The sequence below is a fragment of the Lontra canadensis genome, unplaced genomic scaffold (genome assembly GCF_010015895.1).
Source record: "Lontra canadensis isolate GAN:19392208 unplaced genomic scaffold, GSC_riverotter_1.0 scaffold138, whole genome shotgun sequence".
NCBI lineage: Eukaryota > Metazoa > Chordata > Mammalia > Carnivora > Mustelidae > Lontra > Lontra canadensis.
Genome location: NW_022631132.1, coordinates 377,345 through 404,616, shown reverse-complemented (window position 1 = coordinate 404,616; position 27,272 = coordinate 377,345). Strand labels below are relative to the sequence as shown.

The 27,272-nt window shown below is 37.6% G+C and overlaps 1 protein-coding gene across 2 annotated transcripts in view; it reads left to right on the top strand.

Moving 5' to 3' along the window:
• LOC116858520 (fibrous sheath-interacting protein 2-like) overlaps positions 1-27,272 on the top strand; it is a 70,225-nt gene that overhangs the window by 28,156 nt on the left and 14,797 nt on the right. Inside the window, exons 1-4 of one of the 2 annotated variants that reach the window (XM_032843337.1) lie at positions 3,858-3,885; positions 6,667-8,792; positions 8,826-15,550; positions 16,699-26,060. In XM_032843337.1, the coding sequence (XP_032699228.1) occupies positions 6,706-8,792; positions 8,826-15,550; positions 16,699-26,060 (18,174 nt within the window). In that variant the 5' untranslated portion in view covers positions 3,858-3,885; positions 6,667-6,705. Of the gene's footprint in view, positions 1-3,851; positions 3,886-6,666; positions 15,551-16,698; positions 26,061-27,272 lie in introns of those variants that run through there. The other variant, XM_032843338.1, reaches the window with a different exon arrangement.

Sequence of the window (27,272 nt, the reverse complement as noted above, 5' to 3'; positions counted from 1 at the left end):
ATGTTAATTCTTCCTTCCCTCTTCCTCCTGCCTTCCCACTACCCTAGACTACACAGCTACAGAATCACTTGACTCTTTTCAAAAGCAAATGCTCTGGATACCCTTTTGCTAAAAATCTTAGCTCAGCTAAAATGAAGAACTCTGCACATAATCTGGGAGCTTCTTCCTCATTCCTCTCAAACATACAGGGTTAAAGTACTTTTAGCTATACCTAGGACAATTCCAGGCCAGAGCACAATAAAACATGGCTAACAAGACCATCTGGTCTGGCTCTGTCCATTGCACCCACGTCACATCCCCTTTACCTTATAGAGAGGAACACAGGTTCAAGGGCTTGGACTTGGTCCTTTCTCTGACGCAGCTCAGTGCTTCCCAAGCCCCAGTGCTAGATGCATCACATGTGTTCCACTACTTACCTCTCTCCCTTCTCTCCTCTCAACTTCTTCTCTGTTTTTCCTAAGGCTTACAGGAAGGCCATACACCGTAAGCTTAACAAAATATAATTAGAAACCAAAGAAATCAGGACAAAAGGAAGCAAATATGATAAGATAGCAGTGGGGTAAACAGAATAATTAAGCTTTGCATTTAGATGCCGTGTATGTTCTTATGATTGGGATGGAAGATGAGAGAAGACTGTTCTCATAAGTATTTCATCCACTGAATGGTGTGGTCTAATGGCTTTGAGGAGGGATGTGATATTATCTAGTCACTCTCTCTGCTGAACACCTGTGACAGGAGCATGTAGGACAAATGAAAGATAGTTAAATAGGTGCCCGTTACAGAAGTTCATTAATGATTTGTGGCCTTGCACGATGGCCTTCCTTTTGGAATAGAGAGAAGTATGCATCTAAAACACGTTAAGTGGGAATTTGTGTGCCAGACTTTATTGAGAACCTACTGTGTTCAAAGTATAGTTCTGGGTATTAGATACCAAGATGAATCAAGCACTACCTGACCTCAGTTGTGCTTTACACAGCAACAGGACAAAAGACAGGGAGACTTGAGGAATGCCAGAGAGTGAAGTGGGTACAGGGCAGTGGATGAAATGTCGGGAAAAAGGAAGGTGACCCGTGGTACCACCCAGGTTTGGCTTTCAGATTAAACCACTGATGTTAGGATACAGAGGTGCTGCTTTAAATTCCCATTTAGCCACTGGAATGAGTAAATGGATTTGGCAATAGGATGGACTATGTGTGTGGATGAGCAGTAGGTAACAGGCACCACCTCAAAGCTATGCGCCTGAGATACAAGCAGAAGGCCACCAGTTGGATTAAAAATTAGATATGCACAAGGATTAGGCAGACTAAAATTTAGGCTTGTCACATTAATCCTCAAAGGGTGGCTGGCCAATCATATGAAGATGTCTTTAAGTTATCTTCTGGACTAAAGTGAGCTTGTATGGAGGAGAAGGTCAGAAGCAGAAAGATATATTTATAGGGGCACCTGGGTGGCTCCATGGGTTGAAGTCTCTGCCTTCAGCTCAGGTCATGATCCCAGGATCCTGGGATGGAGCCCCACATCGGGCTCTCAGCTAGGTAGGGAGCCTGCTTCCCCATCTCTCTCTCTCTGCCTGCCTCTCTGCCTACTTGTGATCTCTCTCTGTCAAATAAATAAATAAAATCTTTAAAAAGAAAGAAAGGTATATTTATAGTTTTGTGACATGGCAAATTGAACTGTGAAAAAGTGTGCTTTCTCTTTGGGGCTTCTGGATTAGTGGTCATTAATATCACTGCCCTCTTTATTTAAGAAGTAGGAAGTTAGCGATACAAATGACCTAAATCTTAGACACCTTCCTAGTAGCGTCAGCCTGTGGAGGAAAATTGCCTAAGACTAAGGAAGAGTAGATGGACTATCATATCACTCCTGGAACGGTGATGGAACTTTCCAATATAACAGCAAGTTCATTTGCATGTTTCTGTTTGATTTCTGTTTTACTCCAACAAAAATCTGATAATTCATTGTGAGTTGTAGATTGTATGTGATATCACAACTATTTTCTAGTGGCCTTATATGAGGCCGTCTCATTTATCTGGTTAGTTTTGTTCTCAGATCTTTGCTATTTCCTGTTACCTAAGTGTATGCCTTTGGGGCAGAAAGCCTGTGAGGACAGGTAGCAACAAATACACAGGACTCACTGGGTTCCACTTGCTGCCAGCCATAGAGCAGAACAAAGAATCTGGATGCATTAGGTTGCAGAGGACCTACAAGAAGAAACTGCAACTAGAGTTGGCCTGAGAAATTGAGTCTTAGAAAAATAAATGAAGCCAAAGGATAGGAACTGTGTCACTGACATCAGCACTCATGTTCCAGGTTCCATACTGCAAAAAGGTACTAGTCTGAGGATGAGCTATTGCTCCCTAACCCTAGCTGAGACCTGGAAGTTTTTCTTTTCCTACTAGGAATTACGTTGTAATTTCAGAGATGGGCTATATTTTTCAAAATTGAATTGTGGGCCTTGGGGGGAAAAGTAATTTTGATAACAGAAGGGAAGGCCAAGTGAAAATGAAAATAGAGTGTGCTTTTTCCTTTAAGAAGGTCAGGAAGAAGAGAAGCAAATGATCCACATAGGCAGGAAAATATGAAAATAAATCAGAATTAGAGTCTTAGGCCTTATTTTTTGTAACTTTTTTTAGAATTCTATAATTTACATGACTGTGTTATTCTCTGGCTACAATTTAGTAAAATATATTTGTGGTTCCAAGTAGTAGGTGATAATAAATAGTTTTGATTAAAACATAGAATAGATTGCAATGACATGAATAGAGCTAGAGAGTATAATGCCAAGTGAAATAAATCAATCAGAGGAAGACAAATACCATATGATTTTACTCACATGTGGAATTTAAGAAACAAAACAAATGAGCAAAGGGAAAAAAGAAAGGCAAACCAAGAAACAGACTCTTAACTATAGAGAACAAACTGATGGTTATCAGAGGGGAGGTGGGGGGATGGGGGAAATAGGTGATGGGGAGTTAGGAGGGCACTTGTGATGAGCACTGGGTGATTAAAATAAAAACTTTTAAAAAAGAGAAAAAGGGATGCCTGGGTGGCTCAGTCATTTAAGCGTCTGCGTTTGGCTTAGGTCATGATTCCAGGGTCCTAAGATTGAGTCCCATCCCATTCCTTTCTCAGCGGGGAGCCTGCTTCTCCCTCTGCCCTTCACTCCCCCTGCTTGTGCTCCTGGTCTCTCTCTCCCTGACAAATAAATAAATGAAACCTTTTTAAAAAATAAAATTAAGAAGAAGAAAAAACATAGAATAGAATGTTATGATACCTAGAAAAGGGCTGCCTCTGATTTGCTATTGCATATGATCAGAAACACATTATTTTAATCCATTGTTATGAAGAATCATCCGTGGATCTTTTCCTATTGTAGGGTGAGGGGATGAGACTAGGAGTTTTGAGGAGGTGGGCAGAAAACACGTTATCAGGAAGCTCTGATCAAGCAGAGCAAGCAGAAAGGACTAGCCCACCCCCTCTCTCCCCAACCCCATGCTCTTCCCAACTCACTCTGAAACAAACACGACTAAGTGGTTCATGAATAGTAATACCAGACGGATGTTAGTTTGTGCAACAGCTGTTTACTATTCTACCGTTTATTCAGCTATCATTCTACTCCTGTGAGTAATGGAGCATGTCCTGTACCCACAGGCCAGTATCTAAGTAGGAGGCTAAATAGGGGGATTAGACAAAAAATAAAGCTTAATTCTTTTTTTGTGAATTGCTAGGGAGAAAAAAATCTCCCAAGCACAAAGGAAATAATCTGATTCAATGCTGAGGAATTGGGGGTGGGTGGAGTTACATAAATTATTGATCAGAAGTAATAAAATCAATCTCTTTTCACCTTTCAGACACCACCACTGTCAAAATTGCTGTCAAAAAAAAGTATGTATGATGAAATTCACATTAGAAATTTCACATAGAGAAAAGTCTGTGAATCAAATAATGAGCAAAATCATCTGTTGACATCAGTCAGTTTCCCTCTTTGCCTTCTCTTCTTGACTTTCACTCTCAGTTAATCTTGAATTTTGCAGGGGTCCAAAGTTACTGTTATTGGCCTGTTGGGCAGGGGGCTCAGGAGGATGGATTGGGGGAGCATTAGGAGGTTTAGTTATCATGAGAAAAGCATCAAATACCACAAACCTGCTCCATAATGGGAAGCCATAAAGGGAAATGCCTTTGTAGACCATTGAGATCTGGCTTAGGGCTGAGCATACTGTCCCTTGGGCATGTGAGCCAGGATGTGAGACAGCCTGGATCTGTCTCCTAATTTTCCCTGGAGTAAGAAAAATCTTAAGATGGTACTCTATCAAAAGAAGGGACCCGGTCACCTGAGAACTCCAACTTGGACTAGGCAAAGATGAGGGTGAATTTGATGAGCCTCAACTCTTGAGGCTAGACAGAAGAATCATGAACACAAGAGGGGTACAGGGGAGTAGTACACACACACACAAACACACACACACTCTTTCACATATACACCTGCTCAACTCAGAGAACGTGCAACAAACACAAAGAACTAGACATACTGGCACCAAAAGAATATTTCTTGGCTTAATAGTATAGTGGAAATAAGCTGAAAATCAGATTCTATTTATCGCATTTCATTTCATTAAAAACTTTAGGAATGCCCTTGTTTTATATATCAAGGTTGAAAATGCCTCTTCTCAGCTACCTTAAGAGTAATAATGTAGGTCTTCTGTACATTTTCTCTGGAATTAAGAAAATAATATATATTGAAATTCTTAGCTCATATGTATTAGAACATATTTGGACCAATTTAGACTAAGAAGGTAAGTAACTTACCTATTAATGGTTAGCTGTTATTCTTAGAAGTGTTTGATCAGGACATGTTTATGTAAAAGAAATGTTTTTTGACCATATGTTGTTATTCCGAACTATGTTTTTCAAACTCAATAGCCATTTTCTAGTCAGGGCAAAAGGTGACAAAGAATGCATTAAGCGAACTAGATAGTGGTGATGTTTACATAACGTTGTGAGCATACTTAATGCCACTGAACTGTATGCTTTAAAATGGTAAAATGGTACATTTTATGTTCTGTGTATTTAATCACAATAAAAATGCATTAAGAGATTTGGGAATTGGCATGGAAAAAAAAATAGCTTTATCTGAAGTGGTTCCCAAACCTTCTCTAATGGATCAGGAGAGATACGCTACATTTGACAAAGTGTTAACTTTTCACTGAATACTGGCCTAAACCTGAACAATCTGGAAGCTACCTTTGGAGGTACTGGGAGGCAACAACCACATTCTAGGGTGTCTGGTGCCCAAATGCCAGGATATAGAACAGTGCATAGCCAGAATGCCAGGCATCCAGCTTTTGCTGCCACTGACTTGTATCCACAGCTTTGAGAAATAAGAGTTTCTGCAGAAGGTATGCATTCTTGGTCTGACTGTCTTGAGGGCAACAATAACTTAAAAACAAATACCATTTTAATATAGGCAGGAGGATTTTTATGTTCCCAAAATACATCTGCAATGAGAAGTACATAAACATACAGAGTTCTGCAGGTGAAGTTTGCTTTTGCCTCTAGTCCAGTCCAAGCTGTGACAGTGAGTACAGTTGACCATAGAGAAAAAGGTCATTCAGGTCTGGTCCCTGGGTTTCTACTTCAGCTCACAGTGAAGGAGACCCCCAAATTCCCTCTACTGCCCAGCCTTCTGGCCCTTTGAGTCCATCCCAGTTCTAGCTCAGCGTTTTTGGCCAAGATTAACGTGAACTATCCTCTGCCTCCCTCTCCAAGACAGTTTGTGCTGATAATCTTTTGTTGGACCCAAAGCCTATTCATTTGCACTAAATCATTAGTGCTAATTGTTGACTATTCATTAAACCTTAACAAGTAGCTGTAGTCATCTGCCTGCCTAAAAACACAGCAAACTGACAGAGGAAGGCAGCAACCAGTGGGCCACAGAGCCCACAGCCTGACCCTTCTGCTGTGGTATTTTTTCACCCTTAGCTCCTAGCTGGAAAGATGTCTACACAAAAGGAGGCTATTTCTGTATATATAGACTGCAAATCTGTTTCATGAAATAGTTTGTCAAAGGTAATTCTGGTTTGTATTTTTAATAAGAAACAAGTGCTGTCCTTAATTCCCCGAAAAATAATGATGATGGTGATCATTTTTACTATATAGTAAATAATATTAGTTAAGTCATTTTTTATTTCAGATATACAAAATATTTTTTCTTTTTATCATTAAGACCATCACTTTTCACTTATGTTAACCATTAAATAAATTACTTCAAACTGTAAAAAAAAAAAAAAGAAAGAAAGAATGCTTGGATCATCAACACGGTCTTACTTTTTGCCAGAGCAATTGTTTTCTATGAGCCTAGACACCCACCTGGCTATTTTTTTTAACCAGGAAGACATTTGTGCTCAGCAATAAATGCTCAAAATCAATGTTCCAGGGAATTTTGAATCAAAGGGAATCATATTCAAAGAACAAATCACAGCTACAGAGAATGAACCAATTTGAAATTGATCTCTTATTCTAAGATCCTTTCCTATGTTCTCTCTCTACACCATGGCTAGACTCCAGCTATGCATTGTTTGACACAAGGAATTAAAGGTTAGCCCCTGTCCCTACAATAGAGTGAATCCATATGTGATTTCCTTTGTGTCCTGCTTACCTCCTTTCCAGGTAACTTCAGAAGAACTGAACGGTATAGTTCATAATATAATGACTTGGGTCGTGGCTGCAGTGACCAGTATATTATATCCAGCCATCACAAAATATGAAGAAAGGTTGCAAAATATTCTATACCCAATGCCTGATGACTCTACCCTCTCTTCAGATAGTGTGAGTTGCTGTAGCACATGCAGTGAAATGCTTCTATATGAAACATGTATTCAGGCAGAGACATTTCAGGCAGAGGCCTGTGCGGACACAGCTGACAGGTCCATAGGACAACCAGCGACACCCGTAAAACCATCTGCCCACAAAGAAAAAAGAGCAATGGGGGAAAAACATCACAGAAAAGGAAAACGTAAAGACTCTGAACCTAAATCTAATAAAACCACTGAATCCCCTAAACCTAAAACCAGTAAATCCGATACTCACCTTTCTGCACCAACTGAAACAGGTTCGAAGAACTCTGAAGATGCTATCACTGAATCAGCTGCCTTAAAACAGCCGCCATCTTCGGATGAAAGAGCAAAAGTTGTAAATGAGATGCAGGAGTTAAAGAATGTTTTTGATAACTTTAAATATCACCTCAAAGAGGAATCCGAGTTGGTTTTAGAAAATATTTTTCATGAAATGGTGTCTGAATTAACCAAGACCCTCCCCAGTCTTGCTTCTGTTACGGCCGAAACTTTGGTTGATCAAACTGACATTGACAAAGGAGGCTTGCTCTCCAAAGTCAGTATCTCCTCAGCAGCTGCTGAAATTATGGAAAGTGTGCTTGAGAAGCTACAGTCTGCAGTTGAGAAAAAATGTACTGAGGTATTTTCACAAGAAAATTCGTCAGTTCACTTTAAATCAGACTTAACAGCCAGTGGGGAACATTTCATTTCTCCAGAAGAAAAAACTTCAAAAGCTTCACCACCTTATACTATGGAGAACATGAGTGGTATTGCAGAGGATATGGTTCATGTGATTTTAGAAAAGCTGACATCTCTTGCATCTTCTAAGCAAAATGAACTTGCTCATCTTGAGATCACTACCAAACCTGCTTACCAGCAACACCAAAAAGATCCAACATATGCATTCCTTCAAAGAGCCAGCAAAAGTAAATCCAGTGCTGAACCTAATGCCGCCAATTTGATTAGCAAAGAAGACATACAAAACTTGGTGTCAAATATTTTTTCCCAATCCTCTCTGGTTGGTTATATAGAAGAAGCAATCAACACTATACTAAGTTATATACAAATTGGACTTAATAATGAGAGACTCATTGCATCTGAGGAAACAATGACCATCCTTCATCTACTTGATGATCTCTTGGCTCAGTTACATCAGAAACCAGCAAAAACAGATGTCCCAAAGAGAAGACACCCCAGACTGAGTAGTCCTTCTGGCACTGAAGAAGGGCACAGACTCAGCAGTACCACAGTAGCTTATCATCCTAGACATGGACGCCTCTTTCCACCCATTAATGTTCCTGGCATGGTTCTTTATTCTGAAGATGAAAATAAAGAAATAGACAAGATTGTGGAAAATGTACTGATTTCATCAATCAAAGATGAAAAAGCAAAATTACAAGAACAGGTTCCTGATCGCTGGTTAACAAGGGAAAATGCTGATTTGAAGTACAAAAGAAATATGAACTTACATACAAAGCCTACTTATCAAGACGAAGTAGCATTTCACAATTGGGGATTAAAGACTGACCTCTCAGGTTTTAATAATAAGGACCTTTTTAAGGACAAGCCATGTTTGAATAGAGACCTTTTGCTTTTCTGTGAAGATGAAAATCATCAAATACAAAAAGCCTCAGAGGATATAATTACAAGTATTTTAGCACAGGTGCTCCAAGACCTATCTTCTGGGCCCTCTGATCACTCAGGTTATAAAAATAAGGAAGCTTCACTTCTTACATCAGGAAGCCCACAAGATCTGTCCAGTCAAGAAAGGATGAACCAGATGTTCTGTGCATCAGAAATCCAAATAGTAGCTCAAGAAATTGTAGATGCTGTATTAAAAATACTTCACATAGCTTATAGTCACATTATCAGACATTCTTCATCAGTACCTCAAACATCTCTAGATAATGCTGACATACCCAATAAAGAGCCATTAAAAATATGGCTTGAGAGTAAAAGGAATATGAAATGTTTATCTGTACTTGGCATAGACCCTACAAAAGATCCCTGGTTAGAACCTGAAGAAACTGAATCAACACCTGAACCTATAGTTCACATTAATGATAAGATCACTTACACAGTTTTTAAGAAGCTGAACTCATTTATTTGTCCAAAATTGCAAAACTGCTTTAAACTAGAAAGCCATGCTGATCACTCAAAACCTGAACCTGACAAGAAATCTTCATTTCAATCTCACCTTAGTACTTACACAACTAAAGTTGTAAAAATTGTTTTGGATGCTATCCAGAAAGAACTCAAATACAATAAGAAAAATCTAAAGCTCGGGAAATGTGGCCCTCCCAAAGACTTTATAGATACAGGAGATTTTGCTGACAGTGAAAAGGAATTAGACTCTCTTGTCACAAAGCTAAATAATGACATTATGACAAGTTCATTAGCAACTTGCATTTGTGAATTGCTAAGTGGAAATACAGATAAAAGCAATATTCTGCTCCCTTCAGATAAGCTAAGGTCTAAAATCTCGTATGAAACTGCTGAGATTGAGCAAAAACAACGTGTGCCTTCTCAGTGCCCTCATATGCAAGAGGAAGTTCACAGAGGTACCAGACTGCAACTGTTAGATAGAATTGGGGATACCTTATGTGACATGTTACACAAGCTCATAGGATACTGTCCACATTCTCCACGATCTGATGAACCAAACAGAGAGTGGATCAAGGAGAATTTGAGAATAACCACTGCATTACAGTCTAATATTCAGCTCATTTCTTATACAATTCTAGAAGGTATCATTGGAAAATTCTGTAGTGCTGAGATGGATCACATTTTCACAAATTCAGAATTTAAAGCTATCTCAGATTATATTGATACTGACAGCCTATCATTTGCTTTGCTTATTGAGGAAATGGGCAGATGCTCTGACATAATCGCCAGCATGTTGTCCAGTATGATCCAGCCAAGTAGTCAAGAGGTGACTAACAACAACGGAAAGACAACTGCTCCCAAAACAGGGACCACAAAAGAAGAGCACCCAAATAAACTGGAAGTCATGGCTTCTGATATCTTTGAAATGGTTTTTGCTAAATTGAAAGGGTTTGCCCAAAGAAATTTAGAAACTCTGGGCACTGTAATTAATGGAAATAAAAAGAGCAACAAGAGGTACTGGGAAAGTGAAAGTTTCAACATTTGTGCAAACACACGTGAAAAACAACTGGAGTCTGCTTTATACATGCATGCAAAGAAAGTATCAAGTACTATTTTGAAGGCTATTCAAACGGAATTAAATGTGAGCTTACTAGATTTGGAAACAGGCATAACCAAGCCACTACAGGAGAAAGAAATGCTTAAGAATCTAGTCGATTTAATTTTAGATGCAGAGCCTCCTCAATTATTTAATGAAACTGAATCAGAAAAGCAAGGGATTGAAAATTATAGATACAGGCCAACCTATGGAAATTTTCTTCCAGGAGGGGCTGACCCAGAGTCCTACCTAGAAGATCCTGCAGACACAGAGAAAAAAAGTGCTGGAGAGGAAAGACCAACAGAAGAAACTAAATCAGAATCTCTTCAGCAATGGGAGCTAGAAAGAACATTTAAAAAATTTGAAGTAGAACTCAAAGAACCAGAAAAGTCCCCAGTTGTACCCATTATAAGAAATATTTTGAATGAAATTTTTCAGAATGACTTAATTGATCAATTAAATGTGCTTACTCTCTCCCAGTCCCCTTTATGTGACATTCCTCATCCTGGTGATAAGCCAGTTGCTCAAAAATCAATTCAATCTATGGATAAAATAATGGCTCCTTTAGTGTCTGAGGCAGATATAACTGCTGTTGCAGATAACGTGGTTAGAACCATACTTCAAAAACTTTATTCTGCTGTCATGACAGATAGAAATGCAAGTGAAAATAGATCTAACATTATCACCTGTCCAGCAATTATCTCTTTTCCTGAATATGACAATGAAGAAAAGACCTCTCTCCAGTCTACTATACTGGACAGAAATCCATGTATATTTCAGTCCACATTTAGTGGTGGTAAAATGACCAAAATGAATGTAGTTGAAGATATTATACAGTCAATATTAACAAATTTAGAAACATTTGCTACTTCCAAAGTAAAAGCTCTCTTTTGTCCTCACATCAATTTCACAATTCCAACGGCTTTGCCTCTACAGGAGGATGAGACTGCTTCCAGCCAACCATGGCTATCAACCAAAGATTCATATTCTGGTGATCAATTTTCTTATTGTTCAATGGATCATGACAAGTCAGGAAAGACCACATCAATATGTCAACTGACTGCCTGTAAATTAAATTCATATGCAACAGAAGTGGCTAGACAGATTTTACAAGGAATCAAACATAAGTTAGATAAAGAAATAAAAAGTCCATTCTTAATTCATAATATTGTGGTTTCTGGCAGTATCCCAAGCCAGATTGTTAACACAGTGTTAAGTATTGTGTCTGCTAAAGGCAAATATGAAAAAAACCTATTTGACAGAGAGATTGAGCCAGGTCAGCCAGAAGATATTGTTGGAAAGCTGTTCAATAAAAGTGATTATCAAAAAAAACTTCAATTTCAAATACTAGGTACCATCGAGGGTATCTTAAGTGACATCTGTGAGAAAACACTGGACGAGAATAATCTCCTACTTACTGCATCCACTCTTAATAAATTTAACGTAAGTGGGAAACATTTAGAAGCAAACTCTGAAACAAACCCCAAGTATGCAAATAAAGCTATTCCAATGCTTTTGGTTCCTAAGTCGTGTGTCACAATGATTTCCAATGATATGGTGGATATTGTTCTTCAAAATCTCACTTCTGCTATCATGCTTGGTGTAAATGCAAAGGATTCTATTTCTCTGAAATTGCCCCTGGCATTTTCTGATTCATTTCCCAAAGCAGAGCATCAACGATCTACTGTGACAGACTCAATGAATGAGGGGGAAAGGGGGAGATTTCTATTTGCAAGAAAGGGAAGAGATGTACAGCTGAAATCAGTTTATTCTGATGATTATCAGACAACTGTACTTAAAAAACAAGATGACAAGAAATCTGCTGACCCATGTGAGGAAAGTGTTCACTTTATTACTAAAGCCATTTCTAATAGATTAAAATCTTTTGCCACAGAAAGAATAGATATGCTACTTACTCTTGATACTCAGACTACAGAAAAAACGTATGTTGGCCCAGAATTAACAAATTGTAACCAAAACAGCGTATTTCTTGAAGCAAACCAAATGCCATCGGATGTGAATATCCTAGAAATCTCAACAGCTAGAACCGTTCTCAGTCAAGAGGTCACAGATGACACATTTGCTAATTACAGGAAAAAACATGGACCTGCAATTCATATATCACAAGCTTGTCTTAGGGAATATGCTGACATAATCGCCAGTACCATTTTGATGCTCATAAAAAATGACATAGATTTAGAAATCCAAAAGATGTATTCATATCCAAACAATACTTCATTCCAAGAAAATATAATTGCGAGTGAAACTGTCAACAACATCTTAAGGAATTTACATGATAAAATATCTTTGAAGGCAACTAAGTTTTATTCACAGCAGAATCCTAGCCTGTTTACACAACTAGTTGTACAAAATGAAATATTGCCAGGTCAAAGAAAGATGGATGACAACACTGAATTATCTCTTTTTTCAAAATACCCATATCAAAACCAAATAATATCAGAAGCAGAAAACCTGAGAAGGGTTTTGGAAGAAATATTTAGAAATGGAGACTCTAGACAGGAAAAAACTGCTTTATTAAGTGCAGTTAAGGAAATTTTAAAGAAGGTGTATCAGAGGGTAATGGAAGACATAGACCATTGGCTTCCATTTACTGAACGCCCCCACTTTACATTTGATTCTAAAATGAAAACATCAGCAGCACGGAAAAAAACCTTACAGTCACATATAAGCAGTGTTGCAAATGACATAGTTGAAAGTGTTTCCAGAAAAATGTTCTCAATAGTAATGACATGCTTATACGAAAAGAAGGAGACCAGGAAAGAATTGGAAGCATCTGGCCATGATGAATTACTATTGAATCCATCAAGCTTTCAGGAATCAAAACAAGCAGAAAGAAGAAGTGTTCCCCCTGAACATGTGATACTACGAGTTTGTCCTTACACAGGCATTAGAAGTGTCACTTCTTTGGAAAACACCTTATTGCAATTTTCTCCATGGCGAGTGGGTGAAGAATTGGTCCATAAGGTTCTCAAAAAGATCACAAATTTTGTTTTGCTGAATCTAGAAGAGAATTTGTCCCCTAAAGATCAGTCTGATGGAATGCAATCTCCGAGGCCATGCAGTTCTAATGCTAGTCTCAAAGACAACCCTAATACAAGTTTTAAAACGAACTTGAAAGCAAAATCGGAAGTTATCTCTTTGCCTAAATGTGGAACAAAACCACAGCTAGGACCTAGTGGTGCTAAAGCCAAAAGTAAGTCCAAGTTAAGTCCTAGAGAGAAGACTTTCAGAGGCAGTCAGTCCAGTACTGCCATTGGTCTGCCATACCTGCTGTCAGATGGGGATGCCAAAAACTCCTTGGTGAGAACAAAACTCCCCACTGCAGAATTTAAAATGCATGCCAAGGATATAGTAAGCAATATCCTGGAAAAAATTGTGAATGAATTTCAAAAGGTGAGGCAAAATAGACTAATGGTAAATGTAGACACTTTAACTTCTGATCAAATCATGACAGCAAGTAAAATAGTTAATGCAGTTTTGCAGGGATTATATGCTATGAAAAATGACAATTCAGCTGACCAGATAAAAGGTTCACACTCACATGATCTCAAACCTTCACAGAGGAAGTTTAGGACAATCTCTCTTGCAAATCCAGAAGTCCATTTCTCTTTGGAGACTGTTTCTTCCCAGCTAGAGAAAATCTTCCCTAAAGAAGGTATTTTTACACAAATGTTTGATGAATGGCAAACAGAATCAAATGACATGGGAAATGAAAAATACAAGCTATTGATGGTAGCTGAGTCTGTTCTGAATGAAATTTTAGTGAAAACAAAGGAATTAGAACAATCTGTTTCACTTTTAAATTTGTCACCTCTTGAGGCTTATGAAAGCAGGTGCCATAACTTTAAAAGAGCTGCTTCTGGCACTGAGAATTCCCAAGCACAAATTCGTATATTTGGTCAGGAAATTGTTAAAAAACTATTAGAAAAATTAGACATGTACTTCATGACTCAGATGTTCATAAAAGATGGTAAAGAAATGCTAGAAAGCAAGAAAGAAACTACAGCTAGAAGTCAAGGTGGCTCCTTAAGAACAAACAACCTCAACAATGTACCAATCTATGACACAAAGCTGAAAGACAAAATATATGAGGGCTCTAGCCACCAAATTGCTCAAGAGCTCGTGGGAGGGGTTCTGAACACCTTCGAATCATTTGCAGACCTACAATTTAAACAGATCTCTACATATGCTTTTTCTGAAATTGTGAAAATACCTATTGAAAACTTTTTTGCTGTCCAACAGAAGCCATTCATGAAAACAATATTGCCCGAGTTACCACCACGGCATAAGTTTCCTCATGGATCTAAATCATGCAGTATGATTTCCCAGGAGAACATGCACTATAATACCCTTCGACAGCTTCACTCGTTCCATTTAGAACTGCTTACTTACACTGCTAATACTGTCAATGATATGCTTGGTATAATAAAGAACAAGGTAGACAAGGGAAATTGCCAAATGGAACCATCTTCAATAAGCATATTTGAAAAAAACACTGTGGCAAGTCAGATCATCAGCACACTGATGGACCAGTGTACTCATTTCTGTGAGTTGATGATCAAAAGCCATCCAAAGGAAAATCTGCTCAAAGTAGCCAAAAAGGCCTACACTGCCAACTGGCCCAGATCTGCAATTGGGATGGGAATGGTCCCTTCAGAGTCAAAGGGAATTAGCCGCAGGGATGATCTTCCACAAATCCCTGGCTTATCTTTTTATTCAGAGAAAGATAGAAAAGTAAAGGAGAAGGCTTCTTCTAATCTACCTTCAAATGTCAGATACTCTGCAGAGGATACACTTAAAACCACAGAGCCATTGGAAGGGCTCAAATCAGAACTTAAACCATTATATTCTAGAAGTGAAGCCCAAGGCCTTAGCCATTTTGAACAAGTCGTGAAAGGAAACAGCTCTCTCCCATTACCAAAAGCATTTCAGAAATCCAGTGACCCTGTGCAAGCAGCACCAGAGCACCCCATGTCCTTCACAGAAATGGAAGGTGAAAATCCAAAAGTTCTTCACTATGAGTGCCCCAAGCCAGTTAAGCCAAACCATATACAGACTACCATTTCTCCACTCAAAATAGGCATAGCTGCGGAAAATATTGTCCATACCCTGCTGTTAAGTTATGGCCTTCCAAGTCAAACCCCGTATTCTAACAAAAGTATAGAAACAATGAAGCCATTTTTTGTATCAAAGGAAGGGCCTTTGTCTATGATGTCTGAAGAACAAAAGGATGAGAAAAGTTTGCTTAAAATATGGGAACAAAGAATCAACTCTAAAATCAAAGAAGAAAACCAAAGCCTTGTAGCAAGTGGAGAAGATTTCACTTTATTGGAAAAGTGGAAAGATAGGTACCCAAAGTTAGAGAAACCAGAACCTCCTGAAGAAGCTGAAGTCATTGCTTTTGCAGATCAGGAACTGGGACCAAAAGAAATCCATCTAGTAGCAAGATACGTTACTACAGCTGTGGTCACACATTTCAAGAACTTTGAAACCAGAGGTGAGTGAGGGATGACTTATAAAAAGTTGGCATCATTTTAGAGAAAAAAAGGCAATGAGTTTTGTCACCTCGCATCCAAGAAGCTGCATTCATTGCTTCTCTGAAAATAGCCTTGGATTTGGGGTGGCTGTTTAACTATGTGTTTTTTAACTGGTCAGTGTGCTAAAAGAAAAAAACGAGCACATTTACTTAATTGTTATTTGGAGGAGTATGGTTCAGTTTTTGCTAGCAACAGATGAAATTAAATGGGTATAATTTAAAGTGAGATATTTTGGTTGGGCATGTGGTTTGCCTATGATATGATGAAATCAGTTGTCTTGCTTGGGACATATAGCTGCTCAACAGGCAATTCTCAAATAGAAGTTCAAAGAGGGTTTTCTTTTTCATGTACTTTTCTAAAAAAATGACTTCTGAAATTACAGTCAGACTTCATACATAGTTGATTGTAATGATCCAACTTCTTTTTGAGATATACAGTTAAATTCTTTGCAGTCATCGATGATAGAGTTTATAAGAACAAAGGCATTAAACATCTTGTTGTGTTCATGTTCCAGTGCTGTGACTTAAGTTCTTTTTAAGTACAACACTCCAAATCCATGTTTACAAATAGGATATCTGTACTCCCTTTCTATGAATATGATACATGCATATATTGAGTTGAACCACATGAAATAACCATTTTGTGTGTCAAAAAATGTCAAACATCAGCAATTTCATCCAGTTCAATTTACTCTATACTATATAGTCCCATACTCTATAATTAGATAAACAGCTGAAAATATTTTCAAGAATTATATGAGGTCTGTAGTCATCACTGGAATCACGCTAGGGCTTTGCAGCTAACGCTGAAAATCATTTCTCTGCCCTAGAATTTCCAGCTTTTAAAGCTGGAAACATAGCTATACAAGGAAGAAACCAGCACTTAGAGATCTGAATTCTGTTAGACTATTTTCTTAACTTCATGGCTGAAGTAAGGTTCCACAGGTGGGAAACAGAGATATGAAGAGAACTCAGTTCTGAAATTTCTTGACTAGGTTTTTCTACTTACTGAATTAGGTAAAATTCATGTATAAAATATTGCTAGTATTTTGAATGCTCAACATTTTCTCTTAATGCATGTTAAAAATAGTAATGTTTTCTGTTTTAAGGTCCTCTTGATGAAAAAGTATTTACTGTTTCCACACCATTAAGGAAAAAATATGAATCAAAGCAGCCTCTAAGAAACATTAACTATGATACTTCACTTTATCAATTTTGTGAACATCTCACTGAATTAGTTATTTCCTACATAATGTCTAGCATTTCTGATTGTACTGAAGATGGTGGAACAAAACAGAAGTCACTGGAAAACCAAGATGCAGCTTTTAGCAAGGTTATTTTAATTCATTCACAAGTATTTGCAAGTCGGTCAGTTTCCATCAGAGGACTTGCTTTAAGCATTTCTGAAATCATTATTCGAATCCTTTTTAATAGTGACATTTTAAAGGCAGACATTACACAAGAAGTGGTTTCTGTGAAAACAAAATATATATACTGCCCAAAAGTAGCTGTGGCTGACTTTGACAATCTCTTTCAGGATCTCTTAATAGGGGTGATCCATGTTCTGTCCAAGGAAATAGGAATAAAGCATCAGCCTGACAGGAGAGAAAGAAGGAAACCACTCTCCAGGCTTAAAACCCATAGTTTGCCCATTCGCAACAAAACCAAAACTCTGAAGAGACAAACAGGCTATAGAGGTTGGAAATCATCTCCTACTCACCGAATTAATCAACTAGTACAGAAAAATAAACTAAATTCTCTGGCATGCAAATTAAGCACTCTGTTTGGTAGCCTAAAAACTCATGAATCCAAAGAAGTAGTCAATAAAATTTCCAATATTTCCAATTTGGTTTTGCCAGATGAATGCCCAAATTGGGATATGGATTCTGGTAAAATATCACGAAAAAGATTCCTATCTTCAGATAACCAGCAAAATCATAGAATACCTAGAAATAACCCAGGGCTCTCCCCAAAATCAGTTTTTCTTCTGAACACTGTATGTGAGAAATTTATTAAAATACTTTCAGAAGAATGTACAGCCAACAACCTCCTTACAGATGGTCCTCTTTCTGGTGAAATACCAACAGAAGGTCAACTGCTCAACATACTTCAAAACATAGAGAATTATTGCAGGGGAACAATGGACCATGGCTCAGCATTTGAAGAATATAATGTGTCAGCCCTTTTGGAAAATCTAGCAGAAATAGATCAAGAATCTATGCTTAGTATTACTTCCCATACCTTGGTAAAATCCTTGATGGAAAAACTGTCCTGTGGTACATACCGACCTCCCAGAAGTCCACTTTTTGCAAACAAGCATTTAAGGTATAGAGGAAGACAAAGACTCCCTGGTTTCCCAAAAGGAGAAAGGCCAAAATTAAAGGAATCGAGACAGGATAAATGCTCTGTAAGATTCACAAATTATGACAGTAAGCCTTTGAGAGAACCACTGAATAACCTCACTGTGATTCATTCCAAAATGCAAGCCCCATTTGGTAAGCAATGTTCAGGAAAATTCTCTCCTCTACCTCCTCTTCAAAGACCAGGTAAAAAGGAAGTGAATGCAACAGCTATTCTTAACCTGCAATATCCAGGAGGCATGAACACAGGAGTTTACTCTGCCACATTTCTGGAGGAAATAATTGCAGAGATTTTCCTTAATCTCTCCACCTCCTTGCAGAGCAAAAATGTAAACATCACTGAAGCTCAGCTCAATGAGGTAAATATATTAGACGTCAACTCCGTGGTGAATGAGTTTAACAATGCTCGAGTCACCGTTTTAAGGGATGTTGAAGAAAGGATATGTTTTCCAGAAATCCATAAAGAAACTGTAAGAAAGATTGCTGACTCAGTTAATAGTGCTGTATCATGGGAATATGCATTACAAGTTACTGGTGGCAGTCATCTAACACATGCTGCCACCTCAATAGCAGAACGGATAACTAATGGCATATTGAGACAGAGTGTAGACCACCAACTCCCACTGTACTTTGTAGGAAAGCTCATGCCCAATTCATATTACCCTCTTAAAGCTGAAAATATATTGCAGAAACTTCAAAACAACCTGAGAGAACTTAATGACCAAGGCCAACATTCAGCAGGCTATACTACCACGTTATCACACTCATTTTTAAAAGATGTCATCAGGAAGCTATTATCTCAGCTCATTTCTCCACCCTGCAAGGCTTTGTGCTTAGGAAAGAAATATTTATTGACTTCAGATTTTAATGAGGTGTCTACCTGTATAATAAACAAGGTTTTGTCATCCATTTCAAAGCATAAGATTTGGCTCACTAAATATGATTGTCAACATCTATATACAGAAAAAAGCCTTCAAAATATGGTGGAGTCTGTTTATAATAATGTTTTACAGATGTCTGACTCCCTTGTGTCAGTCCAGAAAAATATAGTAAGCCAAAGCCCAATAATGATTGACCGAATGGCCAGTCTCATTATTCAAGAGATTATTGAAAATCACCTTCAGCCCTTTCTGTGTGGAGAGGGCTTACCTTGTTCAGTGACTCCACTGGATGAAATATCAAATATGGTTAAAGAGGTTCTCAGTGAGGTCACAGAGTCACATAGACCCCAGAAGCCATCATCACTAAGTATGGGCTTTTATCCTAATGCATTTGTAGAAGATATTGTTGCCCAGCTATTATCAAAGGTCTTTAACCCAAAATATAACACTGAATGTGAACTGGATAAAATAACCCAAAAGATAGTAAACTCAATAAATACCCATTTTAACAAAGCTAACATCTGCATTCTTCGTGATGACCCAAAACAGTGTTTCCCCACTGTAGATCTAGACACTGTGGATGAACTTGTCAATTCAGTTTATGAGAATGTTCTGCAACAGCACGGACTAACCACTGAGGTTGATAATGAAGAATTCAAAGATAGTGATATTTTTGCAGAAAATGTTACCAATTTAATTGTAGCAGCTATTTCTGATTATCTTTTTCACCCCCTATTTTCTGGGGACTTGTCAGCTTCTTCCTATGCTACTTTAACAGCAGAGAACATTATTCAGAACATCTTTAGTGGCAGCAGTGACTCTATCAAGTCAAGCCAGCATTTATCTCCATATAACACCTTGCTGCCATACACACTTTTAGAAGACATAATTAGAGAGCTGTTATCTAGAATCTTTCCTTCTACATATAACATGTTTCCATACACCAAAACTCCAAAAGGTAGATCAGGAATTAATTGTGATGAAATCTCTTCAAAGCTAATTAGTGATATCAGAACGAAAATTTCCCAACATGAAATTCGATTTTCAAAAGATGAAGAAGAAACCGAATCTATTTATTCAGAGACCGAATCTATTTATTCAGAGGATGATGCTCAGCATCTCGTTGATTCTGTGTTTAGAAATATGTTGCAAAACTCTGGGTCTCAAGAAACAGTTGAGCACGATATAAGTAGTAACAATGTTCTTATTGATAGAATAGCCAGTTATATCATTAAAAATATCTGTCAACAGCATCTCCATCCATTTGTGTATGGAAAGTCATTACTTCCTCCATCATATGCATACTTTGATGATGTGAGAAGGCAGCATTTTTTTGCTGGTGTTTACTCCTCAGCCTTTTTGGAAGATGTGATTTCTGGGGTTTTAAGCAAAATATTCCACAGGGTATTAGGTATTGTCCAAACAAACTCATTAAGAGATTCAGGAAAAGAACTGTTGGAAACAGCTGAAAAACTCATATATTTGATAACAGAAGAATTCTCAAAAGCTCAAGTTACCATCCTAGAAAATGCTAAGGAACAATTGTGCTTGCCACAAGTGCATACAGAAGTAGTGACTGAAATTATTGACATGGCATATAGCAAAGTTTTACAAGAATATGAACTGGAACCTGATACAGACTTTCTCAATGATACAAAAACATTGGCTGAAAGGGTAACTAAAATTATCCTGGCTGAAGTTTTTGATTTCCAAATTCATCCAGATTTCATAGCAAAGCTGCCTTTTAAATCATATTCAAGACTCAATGGTGACACTTTGATAAAGAGAGTTCATTATGCTATTAATAAATCAAGACTCCGAAGACAGACTTATACACCATATACCACCATATTATCACACACACATTTGGAAAAAATCATCACTCAGGTTTTAGATCAGATAAATCCATTGAACTGCAGTGCAGAAGACCCAGACTTTTTGCAGTCAGACTTCCGCAACACAGTTGTGAGGCTGATTGATGAGATCATGTCAATAATTTCTAAACATGCGATATGCATTATTAAACATGGAAGTGAAAAACAAAATGCAGTTTCAGAGAAAGATATCCAGGCTATGGTTGATGCCATTTATGCTGATATTTCTCATTCAAATCTATACCAGTCTCTTAAAAAAGATAAAAAAGGCATAAGTAATATACCTGTTACAAAAATAGCAAGTTATATAATAAAAGAAATATTTAACCATCATCTTGAGTCATTTTTATCTGCAGATAAAACTCTTCCTTCAGGTACAGTGGGTCAAACTTATCAACAGAGAGCAACAGATCCTCAACAAAGAGAATTGCTTTTTATTGTAAATTCAGCTATCTTTTTAGAGGACGTAATTTCCGAGCTTTTATGCAGAATCCTTTATGTATTTTCACATAATTTCTTGGCTGCTGAAAACCCATATTTAGCAAAAACTAATGTAACTAACACTGTTACAACATTAGTAAAATCAATTGTGCTAGAATTCACCACATCAGAAATTTTAGTTGCAGATCACTTGGATGAAAATCTGCATTTTTCAGAGGCATATAAAGAAATAGTCAAAAAAACTGTCAACCTAATTTATGAAAAAATATTGGATGATTATAAATCTCTGATTCATATTTATAGAGCTATACAAAGTGATGCTGTCAGTTTTGGGCAAAAAATATGTTATTTGCTATTAGGAGAAATTTACAATTATCAAGTGGAGTCCTTAGTTTTGGGAGAATTATCAACTTCTTCCTATTCCTCCCTCCAAGATGAAAAGATCATCAGAAATGTGCTTGACAGCATCAACGATGATAGCCATGTTTTGCCATCATGCATCACTGTACTGCCGCGTTCTCTTTTAGAAGATATGACTTACAAGCTTCTAGCACATATATTCCCTTTATCTGAGACTGAAACTGAACTCCGTGAGAAAGAGGTGCCACTAGATTATGAGTTTGTGAGTGCAGCTTCAAAACTGTCTGATGAAATTATAACAGAAATTTCTGAACATGAAATTAGACTTGCCACAGCAGAGGAGCATGTGGAAAGTATGCAATTAGAGGCAAGTGAGAACTTTGTTAACGCCATATGTAATAATATTATGAAAAAATTTAAATTAGAAAATGAAGCACAGAGTGATACATACAAAAACGGAGGCTTGTTCCTCAGGAAAATAGCTGGTTTCATTATGAAAGAAATTGTGGACCACCATCTGCAGCCATTTTTATATGATGAAGAATCCCTTCCCTGTGACTTACCCAAAAATGAACATATCATTGAACCCATGAATCCTGATAAAGAAAAAATACTCACAGGCTTCCCACAGGCTTCTGTGTATTCTGCTACATTTTTGGAAGATGTTATAATTGACCTTGTTAGCAAATTTTATACTCTCCCAAGCATTGCTGAAAACCCTAAGGACAAAGAAATATCAGAAAAAGACCCCATGGGCATGGCTATAAAATTTGCAAATGGCCTGATAGAGGAATTTAGGAAAAGTAAAATTAAAGTCCTAGCAAATTCTGGAAAAATGTTTTCTTTTCCACCAATAGATAAAGAGACAGTCAATAAAATATCTGATTCTGTGTACAATGAGGTCATAGAAATGTGTGGATCTAACAATGTTCAGAAAGATTATAGCAGTACCATTGTTATAGAGATGATAGCTGCTTTAGCCAAAAAGGCAATCTCTGCTTTCAAGATTCAACCACTTTTTTCAGGAGACTGGTCTTCCACCTTCTTTTCATTTCTAAATGTGGATAACATCATCCAAAAAGTTCAACACCTACCATATAATACCTTTACAAAAATAAATAGAAGCTTGAGGGAGAACCCAGTTTCTTCACTAGAACAATTACCTACACTTACTCCTCTAACCTCAGGCCTGAAAGACATAATGAACACTTTAGAAATAGGTAGAGGAGCACATTATGGAAAAGAGAATTTCAAAAAGGAGAAGACATCTATGAAGACAGGTAGCATCCAGGAGCCAATATGTACCACTATAACTAGCATTATGAAGGCTGAATTAACTACCTTAGCATCAGGGTTAGTTGGAGGTGTGGCAGATAAAAAGAAAGGGGATGAAAAGAAAAAGGAAAGGTCAATTGGAAAAGAGAAAGAGAATGAGAAGGCATCAAAAGTTACTCTCCCAACAACTAATACGGGGCCAGATTTGAGTATGACACCTAGAAAGAAGGAAAGCAAGAAGAAACACACTTTGGGTATAAAAGAGGAGAAAGGGCAACGTGATGAGGTATACCAACATCTTTCATCAGCTACTGATGATACAAAAAACAAGAAGGTTGTGCTGGAACCAGCTTTAAAAACAGATAAAAAGAAGAGTGACCAGAAAAGAGGGAGTTCATTAGAAAAAGACGATAGACCTTCTGAATTACCATCTCTGAGATCCAAAGTGAGAGACAGAAAGATCCAAGAGAAGAGGAGAGATTCTCCAGCTTACGGAGTTACAGATGACAAACAGACCTTGCGTCTTAAACATGTCCAAAATTTCACTGAAAGCATTTACAGAAATGTTTTAGAAATGTCCCCTTTCCAAGAACCAGAAGATGATTCAAAATCCCCAATTCCCCTAGGTGATAAAGCGGTATATTTAACTCAAGCAGATGGCAAGGTTTTAGCCCAGCCTGCCTCAACAAATCCAGGTAAACACAATGCTCCTGCAAAAGAGGAAGAGAATAAAAAAAGTGAAGATAAAGAGATTAAAAGTAAACCTAGTAAACCAGACCATCCACCAGAAAATAACCGTGGGATTTTTCCTGCTAACTTTTTAGGAGATGTTCTCTCTGAAATAGTTAACAAATTGGTTTTTAATTCCTCACTGGGTACAGATGATGCACGTCAAAATGTAACCAAAAATGTAAATCAAACTGCACTCGATGACATAGCTATGAAACTGATTGATTCCCTGTTAAAGGAGTTTTCAGATGCTCAAATAAAAGTACTGAACCCAGGTCAGGGAAGTCAGTTCCTCCCATCTGCAGATATAGTTTCATCAGTTCCCAACATACATCTCAGGCAAAAAGAACCATCTGTGGATAAAGCACCTCGTGAGAAAAAAATGGCAGCTGCAACTAAGAAAGATTCTTCTGACGAGGCATCTTCTATGGCTAACATACCATCAAGTGATAAAATGTTGGTCAACAAGATTGTTCACTCCTCTATATGCAATATTTTGCAGGAATATAGATCTCAAGACTCCATTTATAAGGACATAAATAGTAATGGTGGAAATTTAGCAAGAAAGCTAGCTAATGCTGTCATAGAAGAAATTTTTCAGCATCAGCTAAACTTGCTACTTTATGAAGAAGTTCCAGAGGCAGCATGTTTGCCTCTAGAATCTAAGGAGGTTATGAAAAAGGTCCACAAGGTAGCCCAAACAGCCTGCAAAGGATGTCAAACATCATCACCATATACCATAATGCTACCTTATGAATTTTTAGAAAATATAATTTCTTCTCTTCTATCAAAAATTTTCTCAACAGTAGCCAGTGCTAAAGCAGAAATATCTGAAGATAACTTGTACACAGAACTGTATTTCCTTCAAATGAAATTAATAAGTACAATTATGACAGAGATCTCCAAAGATAAAGATATGATTGTACAGTATGTAGAATCCTTACATCCTAATGATGATGAAATTATTCAATTAGTGGTTCAGACTATTTATAATAATCTCTTACCACAATTTGGATCTCAAAAGAGCATACAAAATTGTGTCAGCAGTGGTTGCAAAATCCTTTCAGAAACCATAGTTAATTTAGTTGTACAGGAAGTGGCTGGCAACCAGTTGCAGAACTATTTTTCTGGAGAGCTAACGCCACATCAGTGTACAGAAGTTGACAGTGTTGTTGAAAATATCCTTAAAGATGTCATCCAAACCACTGAAGTTCCCCAGTCTCAGCCATCACAGGCTTATAAACTGCCTTTTCACATAATAGAAGAAATTGCTGTAAATTTTTTGTCAAAGCTTTTATCTATGTTTCCAAAAGTGGGTAAGAAACAAAACAATTCTCTACATGCTGAAATGCAAACAATAATCTCAAAAATCTTAAGTTCATTCCAAGAATATCTATCTAAAAGTCAAATTATAGTAGTGCCACAGGCCAAAGAATCACCCACTGTATCTTTAGCAGACAGCACAACTATTGAAAAAGTAGTTACTTCTGTTTATAACAGTGTTTTAAGGCATTCAGGCTCCCATATTTCAGTGTATAAGGATTTAATGAGTAAAAGCAATGTCCTTTCTGATATAATAGGATTTTTAATGGTGAAGGAAATTTCCAGTTCAGAACTTCATCCTCAAGTAGAGGAGGAAACATCAAGTTCAGTGTTAGTTCTGGAAGCTGTCAAAATTATGGAAAAAGTGGTTAAAATCATTGATAACCTTAAGTCAAAGAAAAAGCCTTCAACAAAAAAAGAGACTGTGTTAGATGCTAGGTTTTTAGAGGAAATGCTGGCCTTGTTCTTGGCTAAACTAGTAAAGCTGCCACGTGCCTCAAGCAGAGATGCAAAAAATTTATCAAAGTCTGAGGTAAATAAAATTGCCTCTCAATTGACAAAATCTGTGATAGCTGAAATTTCCAGAAATAACATTAGTGTTGTAGCTGCTAATCCTGAAGAAACCTTTTTAAGTCCAGAAAGTATAGAAATTATTTCTCAGATCGTCGAGTCTGTTTATAATCAGGTACTACAACAATCTGGAACTCATGAAGAACTTTATGATGACATGAAAGGTACAAACAGTGTCTTCCCTAAAGAGGTAGCTTCTTTACTCATCAGTAAAGTTTCCAATTGTCCATTAGAAACGATTAGCTCAAAAGATTCAGAGGCTGATCTCTTTGGCGATTTGGATCTTGGTCGAATTGTCGAAAAGGTGCATGAGCATGCAGTTATAAGAGGGCCCAAGCTAGAGCAAAAAGAATTAGGTCAAGATTTAAGTGAAGAGGAACTTCCAGTTAAAATAATTCCTCACCGTGGGAAACAACCAATCAATATCGATCCAGACATTGTGGCAGAACACCTAGGAGTCATTTCTATAAAAACACAACCTCTTGAGAAACTGCAGTTGGAGTGTTTAACTAGAACCGGATGCAGCATTGAGGCACTGAGAAGAGTGTCAGTGAGCGGGAGGAGTCACTCAATGGGCACACCTGATGCAGGAAAGCAAAAGCGAGAAAGGCGCATTTCGTTGGATGAAGTGGGACGACTGAATGTAAAACCATTAGAGGTAAGTGCTAAACGCAATGGTGAAAAGAAATGAGTAGTTACTGAGACCTGGTTGTCCTGTGATTTCCTTCTTCAGGCAGGTCTATGGGAATGCATTTATAAAATATTGTCAATTTTCTATTGCCCAGCCCAGTAGAATTGGGACAGTCTGATTCAGCCACTTCTCTGCTTTCCTGGGACTCTCCCATCAGCAGTGTGGCCCAGTGTAAAGGTGGAAGGCTATTTTCCATTAGCCAGTCAGACCAAACCTCCATTTCTTGAAGAATGGGAATACAGGGAAATACCCTTACCAGCAAACAGGACTCATTGGAACCGTAGTCCTCATTTGGCAACGCAGAATAAATGCAATTTTTATAATCCCTACAGTTCTTTTTAATGGATATACATTATCATAGTATTACATGGGTCCAAAGGGACCAGTTAGAATTACAGGTCAACCTGTTAAAGATTGAAATCCTCAGACTTAAGTCTCCACAGTAGTATTGTTTTACTTAGCAACATTCATCAACAAACATCAGACTGCAGGCTCTTTACAGTTCATTTGTTTCTTCTTATTTCACTTCCATTACATAATATTTTCACAGAACCCTATACTCTGACACACTCACGAGGAACCCAGTTTCTTTCCTATTCTACTCTTGTTCTATACCCAGCTGTCTTCATACCTCTATTTTTATGAACTAGTTTTTCTGCAGTCCTATATTTGGGTTTTAAAAATACTTTAAAGGGGCCTTAATTGCCAAAACACTGTTCTTGGTACAATAGAACTATTGAAAAAGTAGTTCTGTTTACAGATCTTAGGGCACTAGGGCCTAGGGATGGTCTTTCCGGGAGATGGAGTTGTTACACTGATCCAGCCCCACATTCTCATGTAATACCAAAGTCCCTCCATATAAATGAGCCTCTTGCAAGGATGATGGTGTGCAGTCACACTCAGGATATAGTCTGTGATTTACAAAGTGAGCAAAGTTCTACAGAACCACCCGGCTTGGAGCATAAGCCTAGGACCGTATTTTCCTTAGCATTATTTTCCAGCCCAAAGAACTAAGTCTCAGAGCTGGTGAATACATTACAGGTACTTTTTTTTTTTTTTTTTTTTTTTTTTTAGTCTCAGATACTCAGATTGTCATAGACATTGATGGAGTCCCCTTGGTCCTTAGTTTCTTGAACCAGATGAAGGTCCTTTCCACTTCTAGAATGTTCTTTTCTCCCT